Source organism: Struthio camelus, chromosome 23 (assembly GCF_040807025.1).
Source record: "Struthio camelus isolate bStrCam1 chromosome 23, bStrCam1.hap1, whole genome shotgun sequence".
Classification (NCBI taxonomy): Eukaryota; Metazoa; Chordata; class Aves; order Struthioniformes; family Struthionidae; genus Struthio; species Struthio camelus.
This window is the reverse complement of record NC_090964.1, coordinates 6,934,333-6,960,334: the sequence shown is the minus strand read 5'-3', so window position 1 is coordinate 6,960,334 and position 26,002 is coordinate 6,934,333. Positions and strand designations below refer to the sequence as shown.

At 47.1% G+C, this 26,002-nt stretch overlaps 1 protein-coding gene and 1 long non-coding RNA gene across 7 annotated transcripts in view; both read left to right on the top strand.

The window, feature by feature from the left end:
• The first annotated feature begins 1,633 nt into the window (after positions 1–1,633).
• LOC138062047 (uncharacterized) lies at positions 1,634–22,798 on the top strand. 4 transcript variants are annotated; one of them, XR_011136030.1, is made up of 5 exons: positions 1,634–2,886; positions 4,081–4,116; positions 4,766–14,242; positions 16,465–16,586; positions 21,671–22,798. It is a non-coding gene; the product is annotated as an uncharacterized lncRNA (long non-coding RNA). The 4 variants fall into 4 exon arrangements; XR_011136029.1 differs by having other exon boundaries at positions 1,634–4,116; XR_011136028.1 differs by having other exon boundaries at positions 1,634–6,163.
• Positions 22,799–24,172: 1,374 nt separating this feature from the next.
• The window catches only part of ARID1A (AT-rich interaction domain 1A), a 64,079-nt gene continuing 62,249 nt past the window's right edge, over positions 24,173–26,002 (top strand). For 2 of the 3 annotated variants that reach the window (XM_068917739.1, XM_068917738.1), the window contains exon 1: positions 24,173–25,595. In XM_068917739.1, the coding sequence (XP_068773840.1) occupies positions 24,417–25,595 (1,179 nt within the window). In that variant the 5' untranslated portion in view covers positions 24,173–24,416. The remainder of the gene's footprint in view (positions 25,596–26,002) is intronic. The other variant, XM_068917737.1, reaches the window with a different exon arrangement.

Here is a 26,002-nt window from a genome sequence, read left to right as displayed (position 1 = left end):
CAGGTATAGAAAAGCAGGGCTAACCCGAGCCTCCCGGCGCCTTTGCGCCAGTTGTGCCCGGTTATCTAAGAAGGCATACACGGCTCCTTTTACCGAGAATTGCAAGCAGCTGGGAAGAAGAGACAGGAGTTTAGCAGATACCCTTTTTATTTCATCGCACTTTTCGCTGAGCGCAGTGGCAGCCAGGGGGCGGCAAAGGGAGGCTTTTTTTTTTTTTTTACTTTTTCTTCTTTTTTTTTTTTTTTTTTGTTCTCAGCCCTTTGCAGTTGGAGCTTTCCAGCCCGATTGTGCTAAATGCTTATGTACCAGTGTTTCCATTTACAAACTCTGCCTCCCCTCCCCCCCGCGCTCAGGCGCTCTCGCATTAACTCTGCTGCTGCTGCTGCAGCTACCGAGCCCGATCCGGCTCCCTTCCCCGCGCAAGGAGGGGCTCAGGCCAGCCGGGCTGTTTGCCTCCCCCATCTCCACCCCCCCCCACGCCAAGGAAACACACGAAGGGGGTATTTTTAGGGGAGGGGGGGTCGTTGCCCCCCCCGCACCCCCAGTCGGCCTGTTTCTCCCCATGCCCCCTTCCCCTCCCCAGCCCAGCATGAAGGGCTCTGCGCCCCCCCTGGCCAAGCTAAGCCGTTTCTGCCGCTCCCCCCCCACCCCTCTTTTTTTTTGGGGGGGGTGCTGTTCCCCTGGTTAGGAAAAGAAGGTGCCCTGCCCTCCCCCAGCCTGTATGGGGCGGGAGGGGGCGGTATGGGGGAGTTTATCGCTGACTTCTCTGCTCCCTAATGGCAGGAAGAGGGGGGGCAGTTTGAGGGGGTGTCAGTGGGCTGGGGGGGGGGCTGCTCTGGCTGCGTGTGCGCGTCCCCGGTGCGGCGGAGGGAAGGAGGCCGTGGCGCCCCCCCCCCCGCCCACCGCTCCCGGCCTGGGACTCTTCCCCCCCCCCCCCCCCCCGCTCCTAAGCGGGAGTTTCCAGGAAGCGCTGAGAAGAGCCGCGTCACCGCGCTGCCTCTCGCACACCGGGCTTCCTCCGCGCAGGCCGTGGCAGGAACGCGAAGTAGTCCCAACCGCCTCTCCGCCCTCAGCCGCGATAAGGCTCCGTCCTGCTCTTCCCCTCGCGGGCGGCCGTTACAGAAACGGGGGGGAAAGAAGCGTTACGCTCCCCCCGCGGCCTGGGGCGGGATAAGCCAGGAGGGAGGAGGGAGGGAGGGGGAGGGGAGGTTAGGTGAAAAAAGCGAGCGCCGGCGCCGGCGGAGGGGTCGGGAGGCGCGGAGGAGTGAGGAGGCGCGGGGAGCTCTCGGCGAGGGAGGGGGGTGAGCGGGAAAACGCGGCGCGCGGAGCCGGGAACAGCGCCCCCTCCCCCTCCCGCGCGGCGGCGGCGGTTGAAGGGGGGGGGGCGCGCCTCGGCTCTGCCCTGTCGTCCCCGGCGGGGGCCGTTCCTCATCCCCCCCCCCCCCCCGCACCGGTGAGGTGCTGGAGCAGCAAAGTTTGGGAAAGTTTCCCCTTCCCGAGGTTGGGGTCGGGCCTGGCCTTCCCCCCCCCCCCCCGCCGCCTCCACACGACGCGGTGCCGCCGCCAGGTGAGCGCCCCTCGGAGCTTTTGTTTCCGCCGGGGCTGCCCCCCTCGCAGGGCCCGAGTGGGCCGGCAGCACCGCTGCCCTCTTTCCTTCCCCCCCCCCCCCCCCAAACAATTTTCTTTCTCATCCCTCCGAGCAGCCTCGCACACCTGGGCCCGCCCGACCCCATTGGCCGGGAAGCCGTTGGCGGCGCGGGTGAGGGACCCGAGCCCCCCCCAGCCCACGGAGCCTGCCCCAGCATAACTTATTGCCTCGTTTTTCCGCCCAGTCAGGCCTGGGACCGGCTGAAGTTTGCTCCCCCACCCCACCGGGGTCGGACCCCGCAGACCCCTAACGCTGCCCCTCCGCGAGGGCTCCGCATCCTGCCCTTAACCCCGCGGGGCAAGAAACGGTGATCCAAGGCCTTTGCTCTCTTCCCACCCCTCCAAATCCCGGTTACACTGGCTTCGTGTCCTCCTATTAACCCTGTGGAGAGAGGACAAAAGCTAAGCTATGATCCCGCTCCGCTTCCCCCATCCCATCCCCGGCTCCGTGGGCTTCGCATCCTCCCGTTCGCGCTGAAAGGAGAGGAGAACAAGAGCTGCTGATGGTTGTAAGGCCTCGCTCGGCTTCTCCCCACCCCCTCTGCCATCCCCATCCCCCACTGCAGCTCCCATAGCCTCCTATCCCTCCCATTAACGCTGAAAGGGGAGGACAGGAGCTCTGATGGGTTTTTCTCAGGCTTACTCTGCCCCCCCCGCCCGCCACTGCCGGCTGCATAAGTGCAAGGCATGCATCTGAGCTCTGCTAGCACATCCACCGAAATGCCCCTTCCTCCGAGCTCCACAGCCCTGCAAGGAAACGCTGATTCCCCTTCGTTTTGCTTATTCATTATAAGGGGTTGGTAGCGTGCTTTTTAAAATGGGCCAGCTCTTGTTTTAGAAGCATCTGTGCTTTAGGAATAAGGTTTTGTCTTCTGTCATCTTGAATATAGCTCTTCAGGATAATCTCCTGAAGTGCTCCATTTTTGTCCTTAAAGTTCTGTTTTATTACCTCTTCTGGATCAGTGAAGGACAGTTTAACCCTTTCTATATGAAAATCAGCAGTCACTTTAGAAAAAGGTTGCCTTTTTCTTTACTAATTCATGGTTTTGATAATATTTTATTGAGTGAGTTTTTTTTCCAGACCGGTCATGATGCATGCTGAAAGTGTGTGCTTCAGCACTGATTAAAGTCATGTATGAGTTAATGAGAAGCTTGCAGAGTATGTGAAGCAAGAGAAAATCTTTAACCAGCTCTGCTGTTCCTTCTACATACCACAAACTTGTAAGCTGTAACCAGAAGGTGAATTGAATATGTGTGAAATGCTGCAGTAGGAGACTCTTGTAACTGCATCACAGGTGGATGCTCACTCTTTTGATGTTTTATCGTTTTCAGAAGACCTTCAAGTTTATATTTTTTTCTGAAAGTGTTCTGAGACTCCATATTTCAAAGGAGTGATCCTTGGATGAAAGATATTACAAACCTAAAGAGTATTAAAATGAAAAGCTATCTAGAAAATATTTTTTTCCCATGCTAACTCTTTTCCAGATTAATAGATTGATAATATGTAAGAGATTCTCAGGTGGTGGAGGAGTAGTAGTGGTGATGTCAACGTTCTAGCTGTGGGACTTCTAATTTAAGAAACATATTGTCAGAAGGAATCAGATCAAGGCTGACTCTTCCCTGCATTTAGGTCCAAGTATAAGATATACGTTCTAGAAAGTCCCCAATGAACGCTGATAGTAATTAAGTAAAAAAACTTTCCGCTTCAGTCCTGCCCCCCCTTTTTAACATGGACAAGAAGGTACAACCCTGTTTTTATTATGCATCCTGATACTTTGTGTCTTCTGTTGCACTTGCAGCTGAAATCCTCAAGAGACTTATAATTTATGTGATTTTGGGGTATTTCTAGATTGTGCTTTTAAAGAAACTGTCTGTGTCCCGAAAGGAACTATGGAGCAGTAATTGTCATGAAAAGACTGCGTTCTTACCTCTTTACCATTTCCAAAGATCAATTTTTTTTCTGTAATTTCCATACTTAATTGTTGAAGTCCTCTTTCCTTGCATTAAGTAAATATTTATTAGTACCAGTTGTATTTTTTCATCTTTAGAAAAAGAACAGAGCCTTGTCCCTAAGACAATCACTTTATACCGTATTGCGGATATGACATACAAAAGAAGTGAAGGAAAGTTGTCTTGTGCTGGGAACATCAAATGCCATTTTTGGAAAAAAAAAAATACTATAGGAAATTGAAATGAAAAATATGTTTCATGCTGGTGAGAACTTTGTAATGAGGGTAAGAGGATTTGATGTCTCAGAAAAGCAATCTTTACGAGCAAAAAAAGTAGGACTTTTCATCAATGTGCAAAAGCTCTTTGGCTGAGCATCCTTTTGGGGAACTGAAATTTGGCTCAAGTAATCTGTTTATGAACATCTGTTGAATGGAATTTTAAAATGGCACAGATTATAATCTTAGTTTCTGTTGATTCTTTTAGCTGAAATTGACCAAACAAAATGAAGGAAATGTATTTGTAAGTAACTTTTTTTTTTTAAATAATAAGCTGCATGAGTGTTCCATGCGACTGATTACCTGGTTCTAGATGTGTAGCCATAACTTTTTCTCTTTAACATTTAAAATATAGCCTCCCCCCATTCTGTAGCTGTTTAATTCCATGTGAGTATTTTTCTGATATGTTTTCAAGTTTTTATTGCACCAAGAGACTTTTGGATATCAGTGTATCCCTGAGCTTTTTGCACAAAGAATACAGTTATATATCTGAGAGGAAATTTTGAGATACGTTGGGTATTCCCAGAACTGTGGCCAGCTGCTTAGATTCGCATCCTGCCCACCTGTCTTCAACTAGGTTTCTGTAAATGCAATCACTTTGTGTCCACTGTCTCTGGATAGTACTACTTCAGCATCTATTTCTGCAGTGTTTGTGACCTCCTCTTATTCAGGGAGGTCTTCGCTGCAATTTTCCCTCCTGTTATTTTGCCTCTTTTGCAGCCCAGTGTTTTTGCTGTTGTTGTTTTATATTCCAAGCAAGGATCCTGTGAATACTTCAGCTCCGAATTTAGGTCATCTCTGATGGAGGAAGGAAAAGGAAACCGAACAAGTGAAAATAAGATTTCAATGTGCCAATTCTTAGAAAAAGTATACAAATTCATCTGTATTTCCAGGCTCTCTGGACTTTGTCTGAGAATCCTGGGGAGAATGGAGGGAGCCATCTTTTGATTCCAGAATGAAAGCTAAGTATCTTCCTCTGAGTGTGGTTTCTTTCCCGTGTGCCTTACTGGTCCTTCTTATTTTCACACCTGCTTTGAGCTTTAATCACTCAAATTATTCATAGACTTGCCCTGGGAAAAGAAGGAGAGTGACCTCTTCCCATCTGGAGTAGATGGATTTCCCATCAATAATTGTAAATGGACTTGGATGACTTAATGATTTTTATGCTTAAAATTTTTAATTCGGTGACTTCATTGCTTTTTTAAGAATCCTGTACTTGGTCTACTCCCAACTGATAAATCTCTGTGGTATAACTTCAGGTTATTTCTTGCAAATTATATCTTAGAATTGAGCTCACAGCTACAAAGTGCTGATGATCACCCATGAAGTGCTGAGTCATCAAAGAACATGCAGCTTTTCACAGGACCGGGCCCATAAGTTACCATCTTCTTTTTTCTGTAATTGCATACAATACCTTTCATTACAAAGAACCTCAAGACAATTTATAAAATCAACAGCTGCAAAAGTAATGCAGTGCCTGTTGGTGGTTATGTGTTCACACTGATTACAATTTAGCAGTCCCTCAGCCTGAGGATACCTAAGGGGACATAGAGCCAACAGCTTTTAAATTCGTTTGTGTTACTGTTAGCAGCAAGCTGGAATTGATAGCTATCTGTTGCTATTGCCAGCAACTCTTGCTTTTCTGTTACTTTAGCGGCGTAATTTAAGTTACTAAGAAACTTGTGAATCTTTTTTTGTTTGTTTTCTGTTCTTCCTAGCAGCTATCTGCAGTTTCATATGTATTAAATGTGCTAAGCTTCATCTGGCCTAGATGTATAATAAATACCTTAGTGAATTTGGATAAGTCCAGTTTCCTTTATTAACTCAGAGAAGATTTGTTTCTTATCTGAATTGTTTCTCCGTTCAGGAGAGAAGACTTGCATAGCCACAGTTCACCTCATAAATCACCTAGACAAATCCAGCTCGGGGCAGAATAAGATACAAAATGAGAATAGTTGTGATTTAGACGCAATGAACTTTGTGGTGCTCTGCTGTGGAAATGTACTTGCATGAGACAAACAGAGAGAGCCACCTGTCACAAAATGCATCTTCATGATGGAGGGAGCACCATGAGGGTGATTTCAATGGGATCTGCAATCACACAGACTATTTAGATAGTTGTCTCATATTTCTTTAATGCTGTCTTTTGGACACAGTGCTGCCTTTTTCTCTCTGTGATTCTCTTTCTGATGCTCAGAATGCAGTATTTTTTGTTTTTTTCACTAGGTACAGACAGATTTGTTAGACAGTTTGGTGTCTTCTCAGTGCGCTGTCTCGGTTCACAAGACAAGGTATGTCACTTTCTGGCACTGATGCAGTATTATCTGCAGTTGTATGGAAGGGCCACTTCAGAAACCAGCAACTCCTCATTTTCCTGGGTTTTATGAACTGAGCTTGATCTTTGGTGCTTAGTAAACAGATATATTAAGAAAATGTATGGCCCAGCAGTTTCTCTTTGAAATTCCTGTAACTTTTCAGCCAAACTCAAGCGCCCTTGCCGGTGTATATTTCAGTATCCCCCCTCATCTTGTGGTTTCTGGCTTTCCTGTTGGAGAGGGAGACGTAGGTAGCATCTTTAGGTGGCAGGTTGTATATGTGGGTACAGATGGCAGTATTTTTGGTGCAGATAAGGACAAAAAAACCTCTCCAACTTTTGAATGTAGGTTTGCCTAGATCTTTGTTAACACAAGGTCACTTGTTTTTTCTTCCCTCTGCCTCCCACGGTTGGTAGAATAATAATTGGGACTAATCCTAACAGTTTCTTAAGTTAGTAGATGTATTTCACAGACCTGTCACTGATGAGAGCAAATCTTGCAGGAAAAAAGGAATAAACCACTTCTTTCTGTTCTAGTTTCTAACAACTATTAAAAATACAAATGTTTAAAATAGTTACTATTTTCCAAAGGACGAATGCTTAAGTAACTACTTCTTCAACTGAACTGCAGCTGTGAACTAAGCCCACTTCTCGAGCATACCTCCCTTCACCTGGCGGTATCTTCTACGTTAGTACAGTATTTGGTAGCTTCCATTTAGCAGTGTTGTTCTGTTATTGATAACTTCTTTTTTTTATCAAAGGATCGGAAATACCTTGGTCTTTGTCCAAACTCTTCTATCACATGCAGATGGGTCAATATTCTGTTCATTAACTCAACAGGCTACAACATAAAAAGTTAGGACTACTAGATAGAAAATTGTGCAGCTGCAATTGTTCCTATGATTGGGAGTGCAGGTTCTGTACCAAATGATGCTAATGTGCAGGCTACATCTCTTCCTAACCCTATAGTAACGCTATGGCTGTTTCTGGTTATTAGAACTCTTCTGGTTAGTGACCAAGCTGCTTTTTGTTTGGTCTTCTGCTTAATGTAAACAATTCATCTTGTCATTATTCAATCCAAGATTTTTTTCTCTTATCAGCTCTGTTATAAGATCTTCATTACCTATTGATTACAATTCTGAAATAGTTGAGGGTTGTGGGTTTTTGTTGTTGTTGTTTTTTGGTTCAAAGAGTATTTGAATATATTTGTTGGCACCTGCAAGCTCCATCCTTGTTTATTCCACTCATTCCCTGTTTGTTTGAAGGACCTTTCAAAATAATCTTGACTCCCCCAGATACTAAGGGTCTTTTCTACTAGATTAGAGCTCCCTGTTGGTGTTTTGTCATTTCTGAGTAAGGAAAGTCTGAAGTCTTTCAGCTCAGCTGTTACTTCATCTTCTCTGCTCTCCCAGGGGTCTTGCATGCACTTTCAGTTCTGTCTTACATTTTTTGATTGTGTGAGTTTCCCTACTATTTACATTTCTTCGTATATATCATCTTCATGCCATCTGCTACCTTATGTTTTCTTCATCTCTGAAATTTAGTAACCATAGTTCATGCAACATTATTCTCGTACGTTATTTTCCTAACACTGAGATTAAAGGTTGTAAAAGAACAAAGCAAATTAGAATTCACTCTTTCTGTGTATATGTTTTTAATTGACTAGGGAACAACTCAATAAAGACCTTCAAATGCTTTGAGACAAATGAATTTGTAACAGAGATTTTGTACACTGTTTATCCAAAAGGTATATTATCAAATCAACCAGAAGAGTTTTACTGTTGATAAAAAGTGAGGTTACTGTTAAACAATGCAGTCTTGTATATAAACTTTTTTCCCCTCTAGAAACCTGCAATTCCACTCTATAGTATTTACTTTGAGTGAGTGTGTGACTGTGCCTTATGAGTTGAGAGCTGTAGAACTGAAACTATTCTACTGAACTTAGCTCCTGACCTACCTTCTGAGGCCATGTCTACAAAGGGACGATACATCCGTCTAGTTTGTTTGATCATATTACAACTATTTAACTGTATTGAGCATAAGTACATTCACCCCACTTTGTTATGCTGATTTAAGGTGCTCTGGTTGTTAATCGGGTTCACACAGTTCTTTCTTGCATGAATTCACGTATCAAAATAATCTGAGCAGTTGTCCTATGAAGCAGTGTTCTGCTACTCAGCTGCATGGTTTTGTTTGTTTGTTTTTGCCCCCGCAGTGTGCTTGCAGGGAATTCACAGGAATTCTGGAAGTGTGGGTCAAACTGACAAATTTCTATTGCTCTTCTCTTGGCAGCTGTTGACTTTTGCCTATACCACTTTTTTCATAATGCTGTGAGGTTGCATGAATAAGAAACTGGTAAAAACAGTAATATGCGTGTGCCTGTAAGGTTACACATGTGGAAGGATTTAGTTCTGCAGTTTCATAGAGCTTTTGCTACTTTGGTTAGTGGAGGAAATGCAAAAAGAGGAGCAGTAAGATATAATCAACCCGTTACTCCTGGGGAACATTTACCTGGAGCAGTTTACTCAATGGTGTACTGTTTCTGGGTGCAGTCAGCTAGCAGGGACTGATAGCACAGGGTAGTGATGCAGAACTGGGATGACCAGTAGTGGCAGCCACACATCAGGGTGACAAAATTGCACTCCTAGAAATCTACGTAGAGCTCGGCCGCAGAGGCAGAATACGAAAACAAAGATTTCCCTTAACGTAGAGAAGCCTATTGCCATCACCTCTTTAGAAACAGATCATTTCTGATTACCTCCAATTGAAAACTAGCCAGTTTTATGCCAGGGATATGGTAATGGAGGTTATTTTTATGTACGTATCTGAAGAAGGTGCTGATCTTCTATGTCATAAAGCCTGGCAGTGCATAAGAAATTACTGACAGCTTTTCCCAGGTATGGTCTGTGAATCCAATGAGGGTTATTGGGGTTCAGAGAATAAACATGATCTGTCAAGCCAGGAGAAATAATTTATGAACACAGAGTCAACTTCATGGTTCTACAAGGCCCTGCTCATCAATGTAGATGATTTACTGTTGATTTTTTCCAAAAATAATGTAAATTGGTATTATGAAACTTTTCCAGACCATAATCTTTAGAAATCTGGGCTCGTCCTGATGTGTACAACATCTGTAAGAGGAAGAGAAAGAAGCTGAAGGGTGGGTAGAAGCAAGAAATGGAGACTTTCAATATTATGGACATCCAATTTAAAGACCTTTGCAAAAGAGCCACTTTATCAAAAAACCTGTGCGCTACGATTTTATGAGCAAGAGGTAACTGAGCAGATTAATCAAAGAAATATGGCATTTGACTTTATTAACAATTACTGTAAGTGATAGGCTACTGTTGGCTGAGGTGTAGCTCAGTGACAATCATAAAAAGTGTATCAAAGTAGTTTGACTTAGCAAAATAAAATGAATAGAACGAGAAACAGTTAGTCTGAAATGCCATGTAGACTGTAAACTGAAGAAACTCAGAGTTCGCTTGTATTCTCAGAAGCAATGATATGCTCCTTCATCCCTTGTGGAGGTCGGAAGTTGCAAGAAAGTAACTTATTGAAATAGTGGCCCAAAATAAGGTGTTCCTTATCTAAAAGCAGAGTTCACTATTGAAATTGAAATACCCCTTTCTTATCACTACTTTTCTTGCTCTATTTGCTGTAATAATAAACATAGCAATCATGTAAAGAGACATCAGAAAGTCATTTGGTCCCATCCCTACTCTGAAGCAGGACGGGTGTGCTTCAAATATCCCATGTAGGTGTTTGTGTATCCTGTCCTTACAAAACCATAAAGAAGGGCGTTCTACAGATTCCCAAAGTAATAGTTTCATTGAGTGTCACTGTTGTTAACCTCTACCAAATCTTAATTTATAATACTAAGTCTGCTACCTATTTTACTTTCAGTGGGTATAGAGAACAGTTGATTGCTGACCTCTGGTGCAACAAAATGGAAGACTGGTATTTTGTGTTCTTCGTTCTCTCTCTCTCTCTTTCTTTCTTTCTCTCTTTCTCTCTCTCTTTAAACAAATACAATATTTCAACCTGTTTTTCAGGGTCAGATTTTCTAAGCCTCCCAGCCTTCTTGTTGCTCTCTTTGTACTCTTTCCGGTTGGTTTATATCTATTTTTATTTTTTATGTGGTACCTGAAATTGGATACAATATTCCAGCTGAGATTTCACAGCACTGAGCAAGATAATGGTCATGGGTGACCTACGTAAAACAATCTTATTAAATATTTTTGTGATGTATTATCTTTATTGCATTGACTCAAATTCAGTTTGTGATCCATTATAACCACTGGCTCCTTTACAGCAGTATTGCTGCCCAGCCCATTATTCCCCTTGTACATGCTCATGTGTTGATCCTTGGTTACAAAAAACTTCCCTGAAAATGTCATGCCTGTAAACAAGGGGGAGAAAAAGACCTGAGGAGGTTTTCCAAATGCAATATTTTTGTGAAGTCCAAGTGGGTCAGGTTGCCAATGGGAGAGGAGCTGTCAGCTGCTGTTCATTTTCAGTAATGGATGGAGAATGTAATATATCTTACTATATTGCTGAAAAAGTGTTAATTTCATAACAGCCCTAGTAGGAGCTGGAATAGGAATGTTTACTTGCAAATGCAAAAAAGTATAGTTACAGTGCATATGTTTTAGATTATCATTTTCCTGCTGAACTCTTCTGCTATCCACAAAATGAGCAGAATGAGTTTGTCAGTGCCCCTTTTAAAGAATAGAAGTGGCTGCTAGAATTGAGATAAACCAAAGTTAAATCTGAAAGACAATTGAAGAAAGAGGAAAACAACCAGAAAAGTTACATGATTCTGGTTTTGTCCAGAACACTGAGGACATATGAAGATGCGCTCCCATGGATGTGAGACGTTCTGCTGGCCTTTCATGCAGTTGTCTGGTCAGAACACTGCTTTAGAAGAATAGAAGACAAAGGATTCATTTCTGCCTCGTGCCACTGCATATTACTGTTTAAAGAGGCAAGAAGAGGTGGCAGATGCAAGGAACTAGCTTTTAGCAGCATGGAACATAGTGCACTTGAAATCACGAAGAGCGTTTCCAGTAGTCAAACAGTGGAGAACAAGACTGCAAGAATGCGAGAAGAACGGCCATGGTTCGTTTTTTAAATATTGCTAAAGCAGATATGGTTTTGTCTGGAGAGATTCAGAGATCTTAGATTGAAAGAAATAGGTGATACATGCTCTTGGTGGTGATGTTTGTGAGGGGAAATGAAAAGCCATTACCAAAAACCAGAAATACGATGGCTGGAAACTTCACAGCCTTTTATGGTTTTCTGGGGGGCTACAATAATTTGACTTTGACACAGTTTGGAAAGCCCTACCGTTCAAAAGGACTGTTCCCTCAGTAGTTCTCTACGGTACTAGAGGACCCTTATACTGCCGAGATGCTGTGTGCGTGTGAAGGTTTGGCTAGAATAAGGATCACTGCTGAATTTTCCAAGTGCTGTCCGACACAGAATTTGCTGACCGACTGGGTATTCCAGGGCCAGGTCAACCTACATATTACTCACACTCTATTTTATGCTTCTTTATACTGCCGTGACCCGGATGAATTTAGCAGAGTATTGAGCAGCGTGTTCAGTTTTCCTGTGTAGGGTTTTTAACAGTTTCACCCATCTTAATCCAGTTCCCCATGCTATGATGCAGTCTCTAATTACAAATCAAATCATATAGCCTGCCTTCTCGAGAGCTGTCTCATTCAGTGAATATCTTTCCAGATTGTTTTTTTTCCTTGTTATTTGATGTTTGCTTACATATTTTATTTATTGCATATAATTCAAGTGCTGCAGTAAATACAGAATTACTAATTGTAGTGGATTTTGTTGTGTGCTTTCACTATAGTACCTGAATATTTTTTAACCACCATAAATTAATCTTCACAAGGTTCCAAAGAGGTTTTACTCTCATTTCACTGATGCAAAGTGGAGAAATTAATGGAAAAGCTACAAAAATTCTCCACTGTATGTGCTTGTTCCACAGTGACAATAAACAAGTTTGCAACTTGCCCCAGTAAACTAATCTGTAAATAGCTTCCTCATTAATCATCCACCAGCTTGCAGATGAGCATTCAAAGGGTGCTACTGATACTGGTTATCCTTTGTGTTTGGACTTTCTTAATATCGGGCTAGAAGAGCGTCCTTGGGTCACCAAGCCTTATTCCAGGCTTTTACAGGCAATCATATCTCATCTTGTCCATAAGTACATCAAACTCCATCATAAAAATGGTTAGTCCCTTTTAGGCTGGTAGCCCTGCTGGAAGGATTTTTTTCAAATCTAATTCTTCTAATAGCAAGACATCTTATTCTAGCTTCCATCCTAAGGATGGAAGTACCTAAAGGTACTCAAACCTTTATATGTATTTGGTGCCAACATAATCCTTTAAACAGCTGTGTTCAGACCATAGTCTATTTACACGAACTAACCCTATCCTGTATCAGCCTTTTTTTTGTGTGAGTTAGCTGAAATAAAACTTTAGTCTTTCCTCACGATACATTCTTTGCTCTTGTAATCATCTTAGTAGGCCTTTTCTGTTCCTATTCCAGTTTTCATGTATCATTTTTGAATATGAACTGTATACAGAATTCTGCAAGAGAGCCATTGCAGTAAACATCTGGGTGTGCCTTACCTCGTCAAATTTGTCGTCTTCCTATTTGTGACGTTTAGTCATTCTGTGACTAAATAATGCTTTTGACTCTCTCTTCTCTATTAACCGGGATGAACTCCCAGTTTACAAGAATTTTGCTATTTGTCCCTATGTGGATAGCCTTGTGCTTTGCATTAATCTTATTACGGCGTTCTACTTTGGTTTTCTGTTCCTCAGGTCATCTGGTTCTTCACCTTCAATATTCTAGTCTTCCTTTGTATTGATGCCTTTTAATTTTGCCATCAGCTAGCTATATTATCACTCTTCTTTCAATTTCTTGTGCTAATGTCACTTAAAAGCAATAAATAGTACCAGTCCTGAGACCAGTCTTGGAGGAGCTTCTGAAGTAATCACACTCTAGCCGGAAAGTTCCCTTTCCAACACAATTCAGCGTGTTTTCTTTAGCCAACTTTTGTACCCACAAAATTCTTCTTGTACTAATCTTCATCTTTTCCTGCTTAACTTTTACTTTCACATATGGCACCAGAAGTTTAGGTTTATTAGATCTACTACATTTTCCTTTACCAAGAAAAATCTGTTTTATTATCAAAGACAGACATCAGATTTGTCTGGCATGATTACCTTTGTCAAACCTATGTTGCATTTTATCTGTTTCTTTTCCTATTTTTTCCACGTCTTTAGACAATTTTTCTTCCAGGGGAAAAATACTTAGGCTTTCTATCTCGTTGAGGTCAGATTAATTAGTGTATAGTTGTCTGGGCGCTTACTTTCCAAGTCTTCCGTTTTGATTTTGATTTTTTTTCTCCCCATATTAGGATGTAAGTTCCAGATTATTTTTGCATCCCAAGAGAGGTTAGAAGAAAATTGATTAATTTGCATCAAAACTCAATTATAGTGCTTCATTTTTTTCCTCTTTTTTTTTTTTAAGAAAGATGCTAAGCCATGGCTGTTGATTCAGTTAAAAAAAAAAAAAGTCATTCGTTTTGAAGAACTGCAAAGTCCTTTAAAAAAAAAGAAAGAAAGAAAGATTTTTAATGAGAAGTTTCTTAACTAATGATAGCTGATTTCAGGACTCCAGTATCCTGCGCAACTGTTGATAACTACCAGTGAATCATTACAGCCCCTGGCAACAACTGCTCACTGACATCTAGAAGTTATGTTCCTTGTGCTGCTGCTTCAGCATTATTTACTGCTATCATTTATTTATTTAAATAGAAAGTAAAGTGTGCTGGCTACTCTACAGCTAGTATAAAATAATCCTTAAGAATTAATCTCTAAGAATAGACAAAATAAGTAACCCAATACAATAAGAAGGCAGTTGCAGTGGCCTGTCAGAATTACATAGGGGAGACTACAGCGCTTCTCAGGGACGACGTTAACCCGTGCCAGTGGACGACCTAGGTCATTAACTTTGTTTTCTGAAGGTAGGAAAAATAATGACTTGTAAATACTTTGTTTCATAATGTATGTAGTAATAATCCTTACAAACGCATGCAATGAATGTGAATCTTTTTCAATTTGAGCACATATCACTCAGGTACTTAGTTACGGAAGGTAGGAATGTAAGCCACAATGCTTGTATGTTTTTTTGCTGAGTATACTAAATATTTTCATAAATAAGTATTTGCAAATTATGTCATCTTTGTTTCTTCAGTACGTCTTGAGCTCAGGATTCTGTTTTACTGAGAAAGCAAACAGCTCTGACCAATGCCTTTACTTTACTGAAAGTGTGTGCGACAGTATCAGCCTTTATAAAGAAGTAATATTGCTAAGGTTTTATTGTGGGCCTCTTTAAAGTCATAGATAACAGCTAGATAAAAATGACCTTGTTTCACAGTTCCTGTACTGAATTCCAAAAGTTCCAGTGAAGCTGGTCTGTATGTGCTTTAAAGTTTTGTTTTTAATGCAAGCAAATTTCACTGAGGTACATACTTGTCAAGTTAGGAGTCCTAACTTTAGGCCATGCACATTTGAGCAAGATTATGGGATGGAGGGCCTTCAAAGCAGAAAGTCAGTCACATCCTGCATGCAGCCTCCTATGCTTGTGTAAAATCCTAAAGCTCCCCATGTGGATTAGATTACAGAATTAAGATTTTGAAATACACATTTGTGGATGACTGTTGAAAGGTAGGTAAGTAGAAATCCAGTCCGGCCCCTTCATAGTCAAATGTTTCAAAGCCGCTCAAGAATTTGTGTATCTGGAATATTGCAATGTTTTGTTTTATTAAATTTTCTATCAGTTATTTGTACCTTCCTTTGTATATCTGAAACAAAGAGATGTTGCTTGGTATTTTCCCCATACTATCAATATTTAATAGTTTGCATATGTTGCTCTATGCTCTATGTATGTTATGTAGTGTGTGTGTTTTTCGCCTACATAGTATCAACCCAAAGCTCTTAAAATCAATTTTTGCAAGATATTTTCGAAGCATGTCATATAACTGAGTCGCAGTGTATTCTTTTCTGAATAAACCAAGCTATTGTAGACTTTCACATAAAATACTGGAATGAACTTGCCAAATTACTGTATTTTACAAATAATCATGGATACAGCTAATTTCCACTAGAGATTTTAATTCAGGGTGGTTTGAGTCTGCAGTATTGATGAACTGGTGTCTCTTAGAAATCCACAGTCTTTAGCCCCTTCTGAAAATAACATTTTCTTTGTTTTCTCCGATGTACAGATACTCATTTTCTTGAGCTAGGGACTAGTATGAGTGTTATGGGTGGATCCTGCAAAGTGCTGAGTACATGGTTAACTTTAAGGGAGTATATGCTTAAAATCACGGGGACTGCTGATGTTTAAAATTATGCATGTACTTAAGTACTCTGATGGCCTCAGGCCAGTGGTTTTTGCATCTTCTAAGACTGAGCCCTAAGGAGCCTATAGTTAAGTATTGTAGCTGATTTTTCTTTTCCCTTTTTACAAATAAGGTTGAAAGCAGAAGTTTAATTAAAATAATTATATTATTCTAAGCGTGAGGAATTCCGGGTCTACAGTTGATATGCCTGGTTACTTTCTGTCTCTCCCAGCATCCAGGCTCACTCCTCTACAGTGTTAGTACAGGGCTAACTGCAGGGCTTGCAGTTTTCAGTACTGCTCCATTCCTGCGTTATCCTGGTCCGTCTTTTCCATCTGCTTCATTCTGTTTGGAAAATGGCAATGTAGAATGTGTTTGGTGTAACCTTAATCCTGACCAGCATCTGGGCTCCGTTTAAAAAAAAAAAAAAAAAAGCATCTACTGCAGGCAAGGTTTCTGTATATGCTTCCTTGCTTGAGTAAAACAAAGTTGGGGGGTGGGGGGGGGAGACAACCCCAAATGACCATAGTAAAATAATCTTTATCTGAACTGACATGTTTTAACATGTAGGTTTTAATCTCTTTTTTTTTTTTCCTGCGTCTGTGGACAAACCGTAGCAGTTGTACTTTTCACCTCACCGCTGACTGTAGCGCGTGTCGTGTCAGAGGTGCACAGGATTTGCACCATTTTAGAAAGAAAGGAGAAGGGGTGGTTCTTAAATCTTCTTTTAACAGCCACGCTGTTAATTACTCACAAATATGTAAAAGTTAGTGCCACCATAAAATCGTGATGAACCGAAATTCCTATGCGATGCCTTATGACATTTCCCTATTAAACTTTTACAGGCCTTTTAGAGCTCCCCGATGGCAACGCGGTTGTATTAAATATTCCGGGCGAAAGTAACGAAGATGAAATCGTGGCAGTCCAAGTGCGAGCGCCGAGCGCTCCCTCCACTCACGCCAGCCTGGTAATATTTAATTATTCTGTCCGGTATCTCGACAAAGGGCAGGAGCGGGGCCGGTTGGCCGGGGCGGCCGGGAGGGAGCCGGCCCCCGCGGCGCTCCGCCGAGCCGCCCGCGCCGCCGATGCTCGGGTTTTTCGGCGCTCAGCGTGGTGGGCACCGGGCGCCTTTGAAAATCTGGCGCTAGATGTCTCCAGCACCTGGAGATCGCGCACATGACTCCGTAATTGTGCACCCTGCCGAGTATCATTGTGTTTAGCCACACGTTGAAATAGCCGCTTCAGAGCGAGTTCCGATCACTGGGGTGTGACTCCTAATTGCAAAGCGCGGAAGAGGCTTTGCAGCCAATTGCGCTTCCCTGGTGGGGTCCCCCCCCCCCCTTTCCCATTTTTGCTTTTTGATTTCCCAACCCAGAAGTCGGTACACTGCCGCGTCTGCCCTGTACTCTCAGTTCAGGGTTGTTGAACTTCACTCCTCAAACAGCCACAGAGGTCGCTTCTGAGCAGCACGACACGTTTCCCCCCCCCTCCCCTCCTCCCCGCCAAGGCTCCCAGTCCCTCATGGCCGGAGTGGAAAAGCACGTTTAAATCCTTAACTCGGATTTCCCACGTGGTGTCTTGTTGAGCTACTGTCATAGGCACGCCGCACGTTGGTTTTTATAGCGAGTGAATTCACTTATTTCCTGCTTTTGTTGAGATTGCAGACGGTGATTAACGTTCCTAATCTTATGGTATTTTCAGGACAGCACACAGAAAAAAAGCTTGCACAAAAAGCCAGCTATCGTCATTAGCAGTTTCTTGCTTTTTGAATCTGCCACCAAGTGTGCAAATAATGAAGTGATTAAAGTTCTGCTCTAGCTTTCATGGGTCCCTGTTCACGTGGTTGATGGTTGTCAGCTATGGGAGGGTTAATTCAGACAAGTTTTTCTATAGTGCTTGGCATTCTGGGTGTGTATACATGCAAACAGCATGTGTGTTTTTGGAGCAAAGAACTAGCTATGTGTCCTGGGAGACAAAAGCAGTTGTTTATATGAATATAGGATGTCTTGGGTATGCGTATAGGCATTAAATCTGTGCTGTGGGGGCTTTTTTTTTAGCTGTTTTGTTTCTCACCCCATTCAAATATTGGGGCCATAAATGGTGTCTCAGCACTTACTGGCAGGAATCGGGGCGGGAGGGAAGTGCCCGAAGCTGCATCTGGTCTTCGGGCCTCATTGTAATTTCTGAAGGAAGGTGTCCTCTACCTTTAATTATTTTGCTTAGCGCGTGACAGACCTATAGCTCTCCTCATCTTACTTTAAGGCCTTTTTTCTCTGATGTCTCTAGGAGGCACCCTTCATGGAGCAAGTAGATAAAATCTTGGCAAAAAGAGCACCAAAGGATGTGAAACCCTAGGAAAATTCCACTTCCTGTATACTAATGCTTGTCCTTGGGTCTCTCACTCATTCCCATGCATTTAACAAGGGATCTGTGCCTGAGGCTACGACACTAACTTGCTAAATAAACGCTGTGCTGCAGAGAATGACCAAGCTCGCTGCTTTTCTCCTTCTGCTGTTAATCTCAGCTCAGTATGATCTATGCCTCCTCTCTTCCTACTTCCCTCCATTTTATTTCTCCACTGTTTTTTCAGCAGACTCCAACTCTCTCTCCTGCTGAACTTGCTGTGAACAAAAGGCTCCGTTCCAGATCCAGCCCGGAGTTGCCGTGAGAAACTTCATTGCAAAGCCCTGTCTGTCGCTCTCCCTCCCTCGCTTGCTCTCTCCCTCCCTGGCTCAGTAAAATGGCAGTGCGAGAGCTTTATGAAAAGGGTGAAAAACCTTCTTTCTCGGCGCCTGGCTCTCCTGCAGTACAATCCTCCACCCCAGTCGTGACTCCTGAACTCAAACTTCTCGAAAAACACACTTTCGAAGGGCAGGGTTTCACGGGGGTGGGTATTTTTTACACTCCACTGCAAAGAGCAGCTGAGGGTGGGAGAAACACGGAAGGACAGACTTGCTCAGAGTCGGTAGCTTTCTGCGTGCAGGCTGACTCGCTGGTGACTTCATGTCTCCGCACAGTATTGCCAGTTCCCAACTACTTCAAATGGGATAATAGTTTTGCCTCGGTGGGAAAATCCAGGCCCAGAGTTGAGGTCTTTCTCCCTTTAAAGCTTTAAAAGCCTTTTTAACCCCTCTGAGTGGGGTTTCGAGTGCAATGCGGTTGCTGTGTGCGCCCACCCGACAGGTCCCAAATCTGGTGGGCTTCAGCAAACATTAGACGGTTGGTTCCTGATCCAGTGCAGGGGTTTTTATAAACTCCGGTCCGCGTTTTGTTTTATTTTTGTATCTTTTTTTTTTTTTTTAAAGTAGATTTACTCTTTCCTTCTCCAAGAGAGCTCAGCAGCAGCAGTGAGCTGGTGTCTGAGGGCGGCTGTGGAGCGCGTGTGCACAGCCGCGTGTATACAATAAGACCCGTTTGCTCTTTCACTGCACTTTATTAGTGGTTTCTTCCTCGAATTGTCCAGTTGCAGATCATCTGCCAGTTCCCTCTGGATCTTACCCACTCCAGCTTCGCTCTTTCCTCTTTCACTGGTGGGTAAAGGGAGAGTTGCTCTCCTCCATTCCCCCTGTAGACCCGAAGGAACCCACGTGTGCACGGAAACTCGCTACTGTTCCACTTGTACCCCGCCCGCTGGCTTGGGTGGGCGGTCGGGGGGCAGAGGGGGCCGGAGGGGCTGCTGCCGCCCGCCGCGCCGGGCAGCGGCCGCGGCTGCCCCGGGGCTCCGCGGGCGCGCCCCGGGCTCGCCCCGCTCCCCTCCCGTCCCTTCCTCCCAGCAAACTCCGCTTCGCCTTTTACTCCTCCTAGCGAGGGCTGCTAGAATAATGCATTTCCTTGAGTCAGCGCGAGTGCACTTTCCTCTCTTAGCATGCATCCAAAGTTTTGCAGCTCCCTGTCAAATGTTAACAGGAGGCTGGAGCGGCGGCTCGGGAGCTTCCCGTGCCTGCTGGCTCGGGGGAAGCAGCACATCCCGTGGCCGGTCCGCTCCTGCCTTTGGGCTGCGCCGCTGCGTTCAGCAGGCTGACGGAGTTACCTTCTGCTTAAACTCCACTTCAGCTGGCGGTGTAGAGCTCTCGTGCTGCGCGCCCCTGTGCCATTGTGTCAGCGCTGGAGAGGGAGATTATACCATATCTTGACATTTTTGTAAGAGGATAAATAAGCATTGTCTCGTACAATGCCCAGCACATTAGCCACTCACAGCAAACAAATAATTCAAATAATATTAAATCTTAGTGGTTATGAAGCTGCAACAAGAGTGCTTAACCTAGATGTGATAGCGTCTAAAATGCTGGAAAGAATGGCCTGGACAAATGTAAACATATTTATAGGAAATGTAATTTTCTTTAGAAAAGCTACTCTCAGATAAGCCGGGGTACTGTAGATAACCTTTCCTTATTCCATTCCATATTTTGCGATGCACTCAGTGAATTATAATAGATTGGTCTCTTGTTCTTGGGTCCAGTCTGCATATCTCAGCATACTATGCATTTCAGAAAAATGGAAGAGCATCCTTCCTCTCCCAACTCTATTAATTGCTTCTCAGCTTGTTTTTCATGCTAGCTTAGATGCACTAGTTAATACTTTATTACAGAAACTCTACCCAATTCCTGAAGTAAGAATCCAGTCCATGTTTGTAGCGAGTTAAAGGCTGGGGATAATGATAACTTGTGTGTGTGCGCGAGTGCGAGGGAGCGCAACTGACTTTAGTCCGGTTTCCATGTCAACGATTCAGTCCATATTTGCCATCACACAGTTGGCAGAAGAGCTTTTTTTTTTTTTTTTTTGGGGGGGGGGGGAGACACTACTCCTGTTTCTAGTACTCTAATCTACACCAGGTTTCCTAAACTGCCTTAGCGCTAGGTTAAATGGCATGGCCACCTTCATGAAGGAGACTCCACTCAGGAGGAGTCAGCCTAGTGGTGGTGGCCTGCACTGCCATGTGAGAGAGCCGAGCTGGTTCCCCAGCCTATCTGAGCAGCCAGGGGCTGAGCCTGTTGTGGAGGAAAGCGTGCTCAGCACTTAGGGAGATGGGGAAGAGACGACTGCTGCATACTACTTAGCAGGGATCGCTCAGGCTGAGAAGAGTAGTGACGCGTCGCAAAGAAAGTCTTGTCCACTTCGGTGTAGCTGGAAGGATGCTAGTTACAGCACAGGATGACAGGACTGGTGGGAGGATTTTTCAGCTATTAAATGGAAATGTTGTAAGAACTATATAGTGTCATCTGTTTTCCAAACCCCATAGTTGGAATTTCATTGAATGCCTTAGTATTTAGTAAAGTGCCAGGGCCTCATTTATGAGGCATATTCCAAAATCTGCTTCAGCTTTCACAAACATTTGGTAAAGTGAGTGTCTTCTTATTGTGTGGGTGGCTGGGGAATCCAGTCTGCTTTTCACATTACAATCAACACCAGGTTTCCTAGTCTGCCATAGCGTTCTTTGAAGAAGAGATTCCAAAAGACTGACAAACTTAGAGTAGTTGCGAATGTGGAGTCTGTATTTGGATGCACCTGAAGTGAAACTCAAGCTCCTGAACTCTATCCGATAAACTTTCAAAGGTGCTCAAGTGAGACGGCAGGGCTTTCATTCACGAAGGAGTCTATAGCTTTGGAGCTGGGGCGACTCTTTCTTGCTCAAGACTGTTCTGGATTAAATGGCATAATTTTCTCCAGTTTCGTTTTCTAGATGTACAAGTTTATAGCAAATGGGTCATTTGAAGGAATATCTTGGCAGGTCTGCTGCTCTGCAGTCCACTACAGCCCACTGCAGATGTTAGTAAAGCCAAAGGGCCTCGCTTGTGAGATTCTAGCCTCGTTTGTTGACTAAGAATTTCCCTTGGCTTCTTTGTTTGTCTAGAACCCAGGGTCTGCTCAAGTGACAGAGTCTCCTCCGAAGGCTAATTAACTTTTTGTTCTAGAATTTTCCCCGGGTTTTAAACTCTTCCGAGGTTCTCAATAAAATGCAAAGATCTAGCGTGTTGGAAAAAGGCAATACCTTTGTCCTCAGCAGTCTAGGAATCTAAATAGTTTTTGTTGATCTCTGCTTCTGAATTACAGGAATTCAAAACTGTTATTCATAAGTAAAGCCAGTTGCCGCAGGAGTAACCTGTAGACGTTCCTTGGATTGCCAAACCTTTCTCTGCCCCAGAACACATGGGAGAGCGCACCGAGAAGGAAATTCCAGTTCCAACTGAGCAGTCAGGGAAGTGAATCCTCAACCAAATACTTTCACGGTTTCGTGGCAATTGGTAAAGGACAATTGTGAAGCAGATTGCAGTCCAGGTTTTCTCTCGAGACTCTTCTCTTATATTGTTTCAGACTGGATTGTAAGTTTTTTTCCAAAAAAATGGGTTACCTGTCTGTGTAGCACCTCCTATGCTGGGGCTCCAATCTCCATAAAGGCCTTTGGGTACTATGACAATACAGATGTCACCGTTTATTATTCTTTTCTTTCTACTTTTTCTTTTACTTACGGCTGTGGGGAAAGACGGACTGACTGCCCAATTTGTTGAGATGGAATCTGTTCTGTGTTGCACAGTCAACTATAAAAACTGTACAGTGGCAAAGCCTCTTTTAGGGCGCCTGCAGGGCGGTTAATTACTCTAGAATATATGTAAAATTTTTCTATGTGTTGACTTGTCCAGACTTCCATCCCACCTTCCAGCTTTGGAATAATCCCTTTTGTTCAGGCACTTATGTTCTAGGTAATGAACATTTTGTATTATACATTTTATAAAGAGCGTGCGGGTTGAGCTGATAGTAGAGAAAACTTCAGATCACCCATGACAGGCATACAGTCCTGGCTGTGATTCAGTCTTTATATACGTTGTTCTCGCCTCTTGCTCGGGACGCAGGTTGCCTCGCTGTCATCAATGTTGTTATAATGGGATTTCTCGTGGCATGTCCTGTTGATTGTTCGATTCAGGTCGAGAACCCTGCTTTTCTCAAGCTACCGCAAAGCATACGGCTGCTAACCACGCCAGGTTACTTCTGACCCACTCTTTGTGTCAAGGTGATGTTCTAAAATGGAAGTCCATACCTCAGGGGCTTCTTCTGACTCTTCAGCCAGTGTTTTCTCATGTTTTCTCTCACTCCATAAAGTTATATTTACTTTCTTAAACTTCACTTTTCCAAATTTTCCACATTGTGAAGGAGACCCCCCCCCCCCAAGCTGCCCAGGTTCAGTACGCAGAAATAAGACCTAAACTGTACAATGATTGCTGTTTTTACTGAGTGACTTTCCTAATTTATGAGAGCTTGTGTCTTTAACTTTGAGTAAATCATCTTTTTGTATGAATCTTAGCATTTTTCTGGATAAATGAAGCAAACGAGAACCCTCCTCGCTTTGCTGCAGGCCTGTATCATTTGAAGTAAAAAGCCTGACCACAGAACCAGCTGGCCCAGGACATGCTGCTTCCAGGGCTGAGATCCAGGTACTTGTTTCTCTCCTTCCTGCTCTCGGGAAGGCCACTGAGATAGAGGAGGTGGGAATCTGGGTCGGAAATGATGAGAGAAGAGCATGGCCCAGTGCTCAGTTCACCTCTTGGCAGTTGGGGAGTCTCTGCTCTGTGCTACCCTGTGAGATTGCCGGAGCATCCTGTCCCATTGCTCAGCGCGTTGCGTCTAGACACGTTCAGGTGGTTTTGGTCCTCCCCATCTAGCCGCCCGGAGGGAGTTCCTGGTCCCGTGCCTGCTGCCGCCACCGCTTTGGCAGGAGCGGGACCTGGACTTTCTTGGATGTCCGCGCGCAGTTGTTATTTGGCGCACCGCCAACGCTTCTTTTCCAGAGGGACACAACCAGCAGAGAGGAAATGACAATATTTAATAGTTTATGAGAGCTAATTCTACATGGAATTTCTCCAGACAAAGAAAAGGCCCTTCGTTAACTCAGGGGCCGAAACCCGAGAGCCGGCAGCGGCCAGCGGCGCAGCATCCCCGCGCCCTGCCCGGAGGCAGAGCCAGGAGGTGCCCTTCCCGGGGCAGAGGTAACCGTGCCGCCCCGGGAAGGCGAGGGAGGGCCGCAGCCCCGGGCACCGGCCCGCGGGAGCTGCTCCGCGGCGGCCCCGCCGGGCGCCCGCGGCTCGGCTCGGCTCGGCGGCGGCAGGCGGGCTCGGCTCCGCGGATCCGCTGCGGGTTTTGCGTGCGGCAGGCTCAGCCGCGCCGAGCCGCTCGCGGCCGGGGCCGGCCCGCTCCTCCTTTGTGACGGGGGGGGGGGGGGGAGGGAAGGAGGAGGAGAAGGGGGGGGGGAGGCTCCCGTCCGGGCCGCGCGCCGCTCCGCTCCGGGTTTGGCAGGCGGCCGCGGCGCTGGGTAAAATGGCAGTGCTGAGCCTCGTGTCGGAGTGAGCCCCGCTCGGCGGACCAGAGTCGGGAGCTGCCGCGCGGCTCGCCCAGCCCGGCCCCGCCGCCGCTCGGCCCGGCTCCGGGGACGGCGCCCGCCCGCCCGCCGTGTCCCCCCTCCCTCCCTCCCGCCTCTCCCGCACCGGGAGCCCCGTCCCGGGTTCTCCCCCCCCCCCCCCCGTCCTCCTCCTTCCCCCCACTCCCTCCTCCTCCTCCCCTTTCTCCGCCGGCTGCAACCGAGGAGGTACAGCGGGGCCAGGCCCCGGGAAGCCCAGCCCAGCGGAGCCCTCCCCGCCTCGCCAACCAGGCCGGGGGGGAATGAGCCCCCGCTGCCCTGAAGAGCCCGCCGCCGCCTGAGCGGGGAGCAGCAGAGCAGCGAGGCCTCACGCCGGCCGGCCAGGCAGGGAGCAGCTCGGGGGGGACCGGTCCGGGGGGGGGGCGGCTGGGTGGGGAGGGGGGGGGGATCATGGCTGCTCAGGTCGCCCCCGCCGCCGCCAGCAGCCTGGGCGCCCCGGCTCCATCCGAGCTGAAGAAAGCGGAGGCGCAGCAGCGGGATTGTCCCCCGGAGGAGGCGGGGGGTGAGGCGGCGGCGGAGCGCGGCGGCGAGAAGCAGGCGGAGAGCGAGGGCCCCCCGGGGAAGGAGCTGCAGGACGGGGCCGAGAGCAACGGAGGGGGCGCAGGGGCCGAGTCCGACCTGAAGAGCTCGAACGGGAACCCGGGCCCCAGGCCCGCCGCCGCCGCCACCCTGAACAATAACCTCCCGGAGCCGCCCGGTGGCGGCGGCGGCGGCGGCGGCAGCAGCGACGGGGTGGGGGCGCCGCAGCAGCAGCAGCCGCCGCCGCCGCAGCAGCAGCAGCCTCCCCCTTCCCACCCGGCCGCCTTGCCCCCGCCAGCCTACGGCTTCGGGCAGCCCTACGGCCGGGGCGCCCAGGCTGCTGCCGCCGCCGCCGCCGCTGCGGCCGCCGCCGCCGCTGCCTTCCACCAACATGGCGGACAACAAAGCCCTGGCATGGCAGCGCTGCAGAGCGGGGGCCTGGAGCAGTCCTACCCGGGGCCGGCGGGAGCCCCCGCGGGGCCGCCCCCTCCGCAGAACTCGCACGGCGCCGCCGAGCACGGCTTCCCCAACCACCAGTACAACTCCTACTACGCGGCCGGGGCCGGGCGCAGCGCCGGCACCTACCCGCCTCCCCCCCAGGCCTACGCCCTGAGCTCCCCCCGGGGCAGCGCGCAGGGCTCGGCTCAAGCGGCCGCCGGCGCCAAGGCGCCCGCCGCCTTCCCGCAGCAGCGCTTCGGGGTCATGGGGCCCTCGGCCGCCGGCGGCGCGGGCGGCGGCGGCGGCGGAGGAGGAGGAGGGGGCGCCACCCCGCAGCCCACGGCCACCCCCACCCTCAACCAGCTCCTCACCTCCCCCAGCTCCGCCCGCGGCTACCAGGGGTACCCCGCGGGCGACTATAGCAGCGGGCCGCAGGACGGCGGCGCCGCCGCCAAGGGCCCGGCCGCGGCGGAGATGGTCTCGCAGTACGGCGGGGGCAGCGGCCAGGGCTGGGCCGCGGCGGCCGCCGGGGCCCCGCCGAGGAGCCACCACGCGCCCATGAGCCCCGGCAGCAGCGGCGGCGGCGGACAGAGCCTCGGCAGGAGCCAGCAGGTAACGGGGCCGGGGGGGCGCGCCGGGGGGGGCGGGCGGCGAGGGGTCGCGGGGAGCGGAGGTTGGGGGGGGACGGGACGGGGACACACGGCGCTCTCCCGCGGGTTCCCCCCGCCGGGCCGGCGCTGCCGGGGAGCTGCCATTGTCTGTGCCTGCTCTCGCTCTCTAAAATGGCTGCCTCGCCGCCTTCCCTTCCTCCCTTCCCGGCCTTTGTGCGAGGCTCTCGGGCAGCCGCCTCCTTCCCGCCCGCTCCGGGGGCTGCCGTGACCGGGCGGCGGCGGCGGGGGGGAGCGCGGGGGGTGGTGGTGGTGGTGGGGGGGGGGGAGCCGCGGAGGGAGCCCGCGGCCCCCCGCGCCGGGGGCGGCCGAGCCGCAGGCCCGGCCGCCGCCCGACCCGGCCACCGCCGC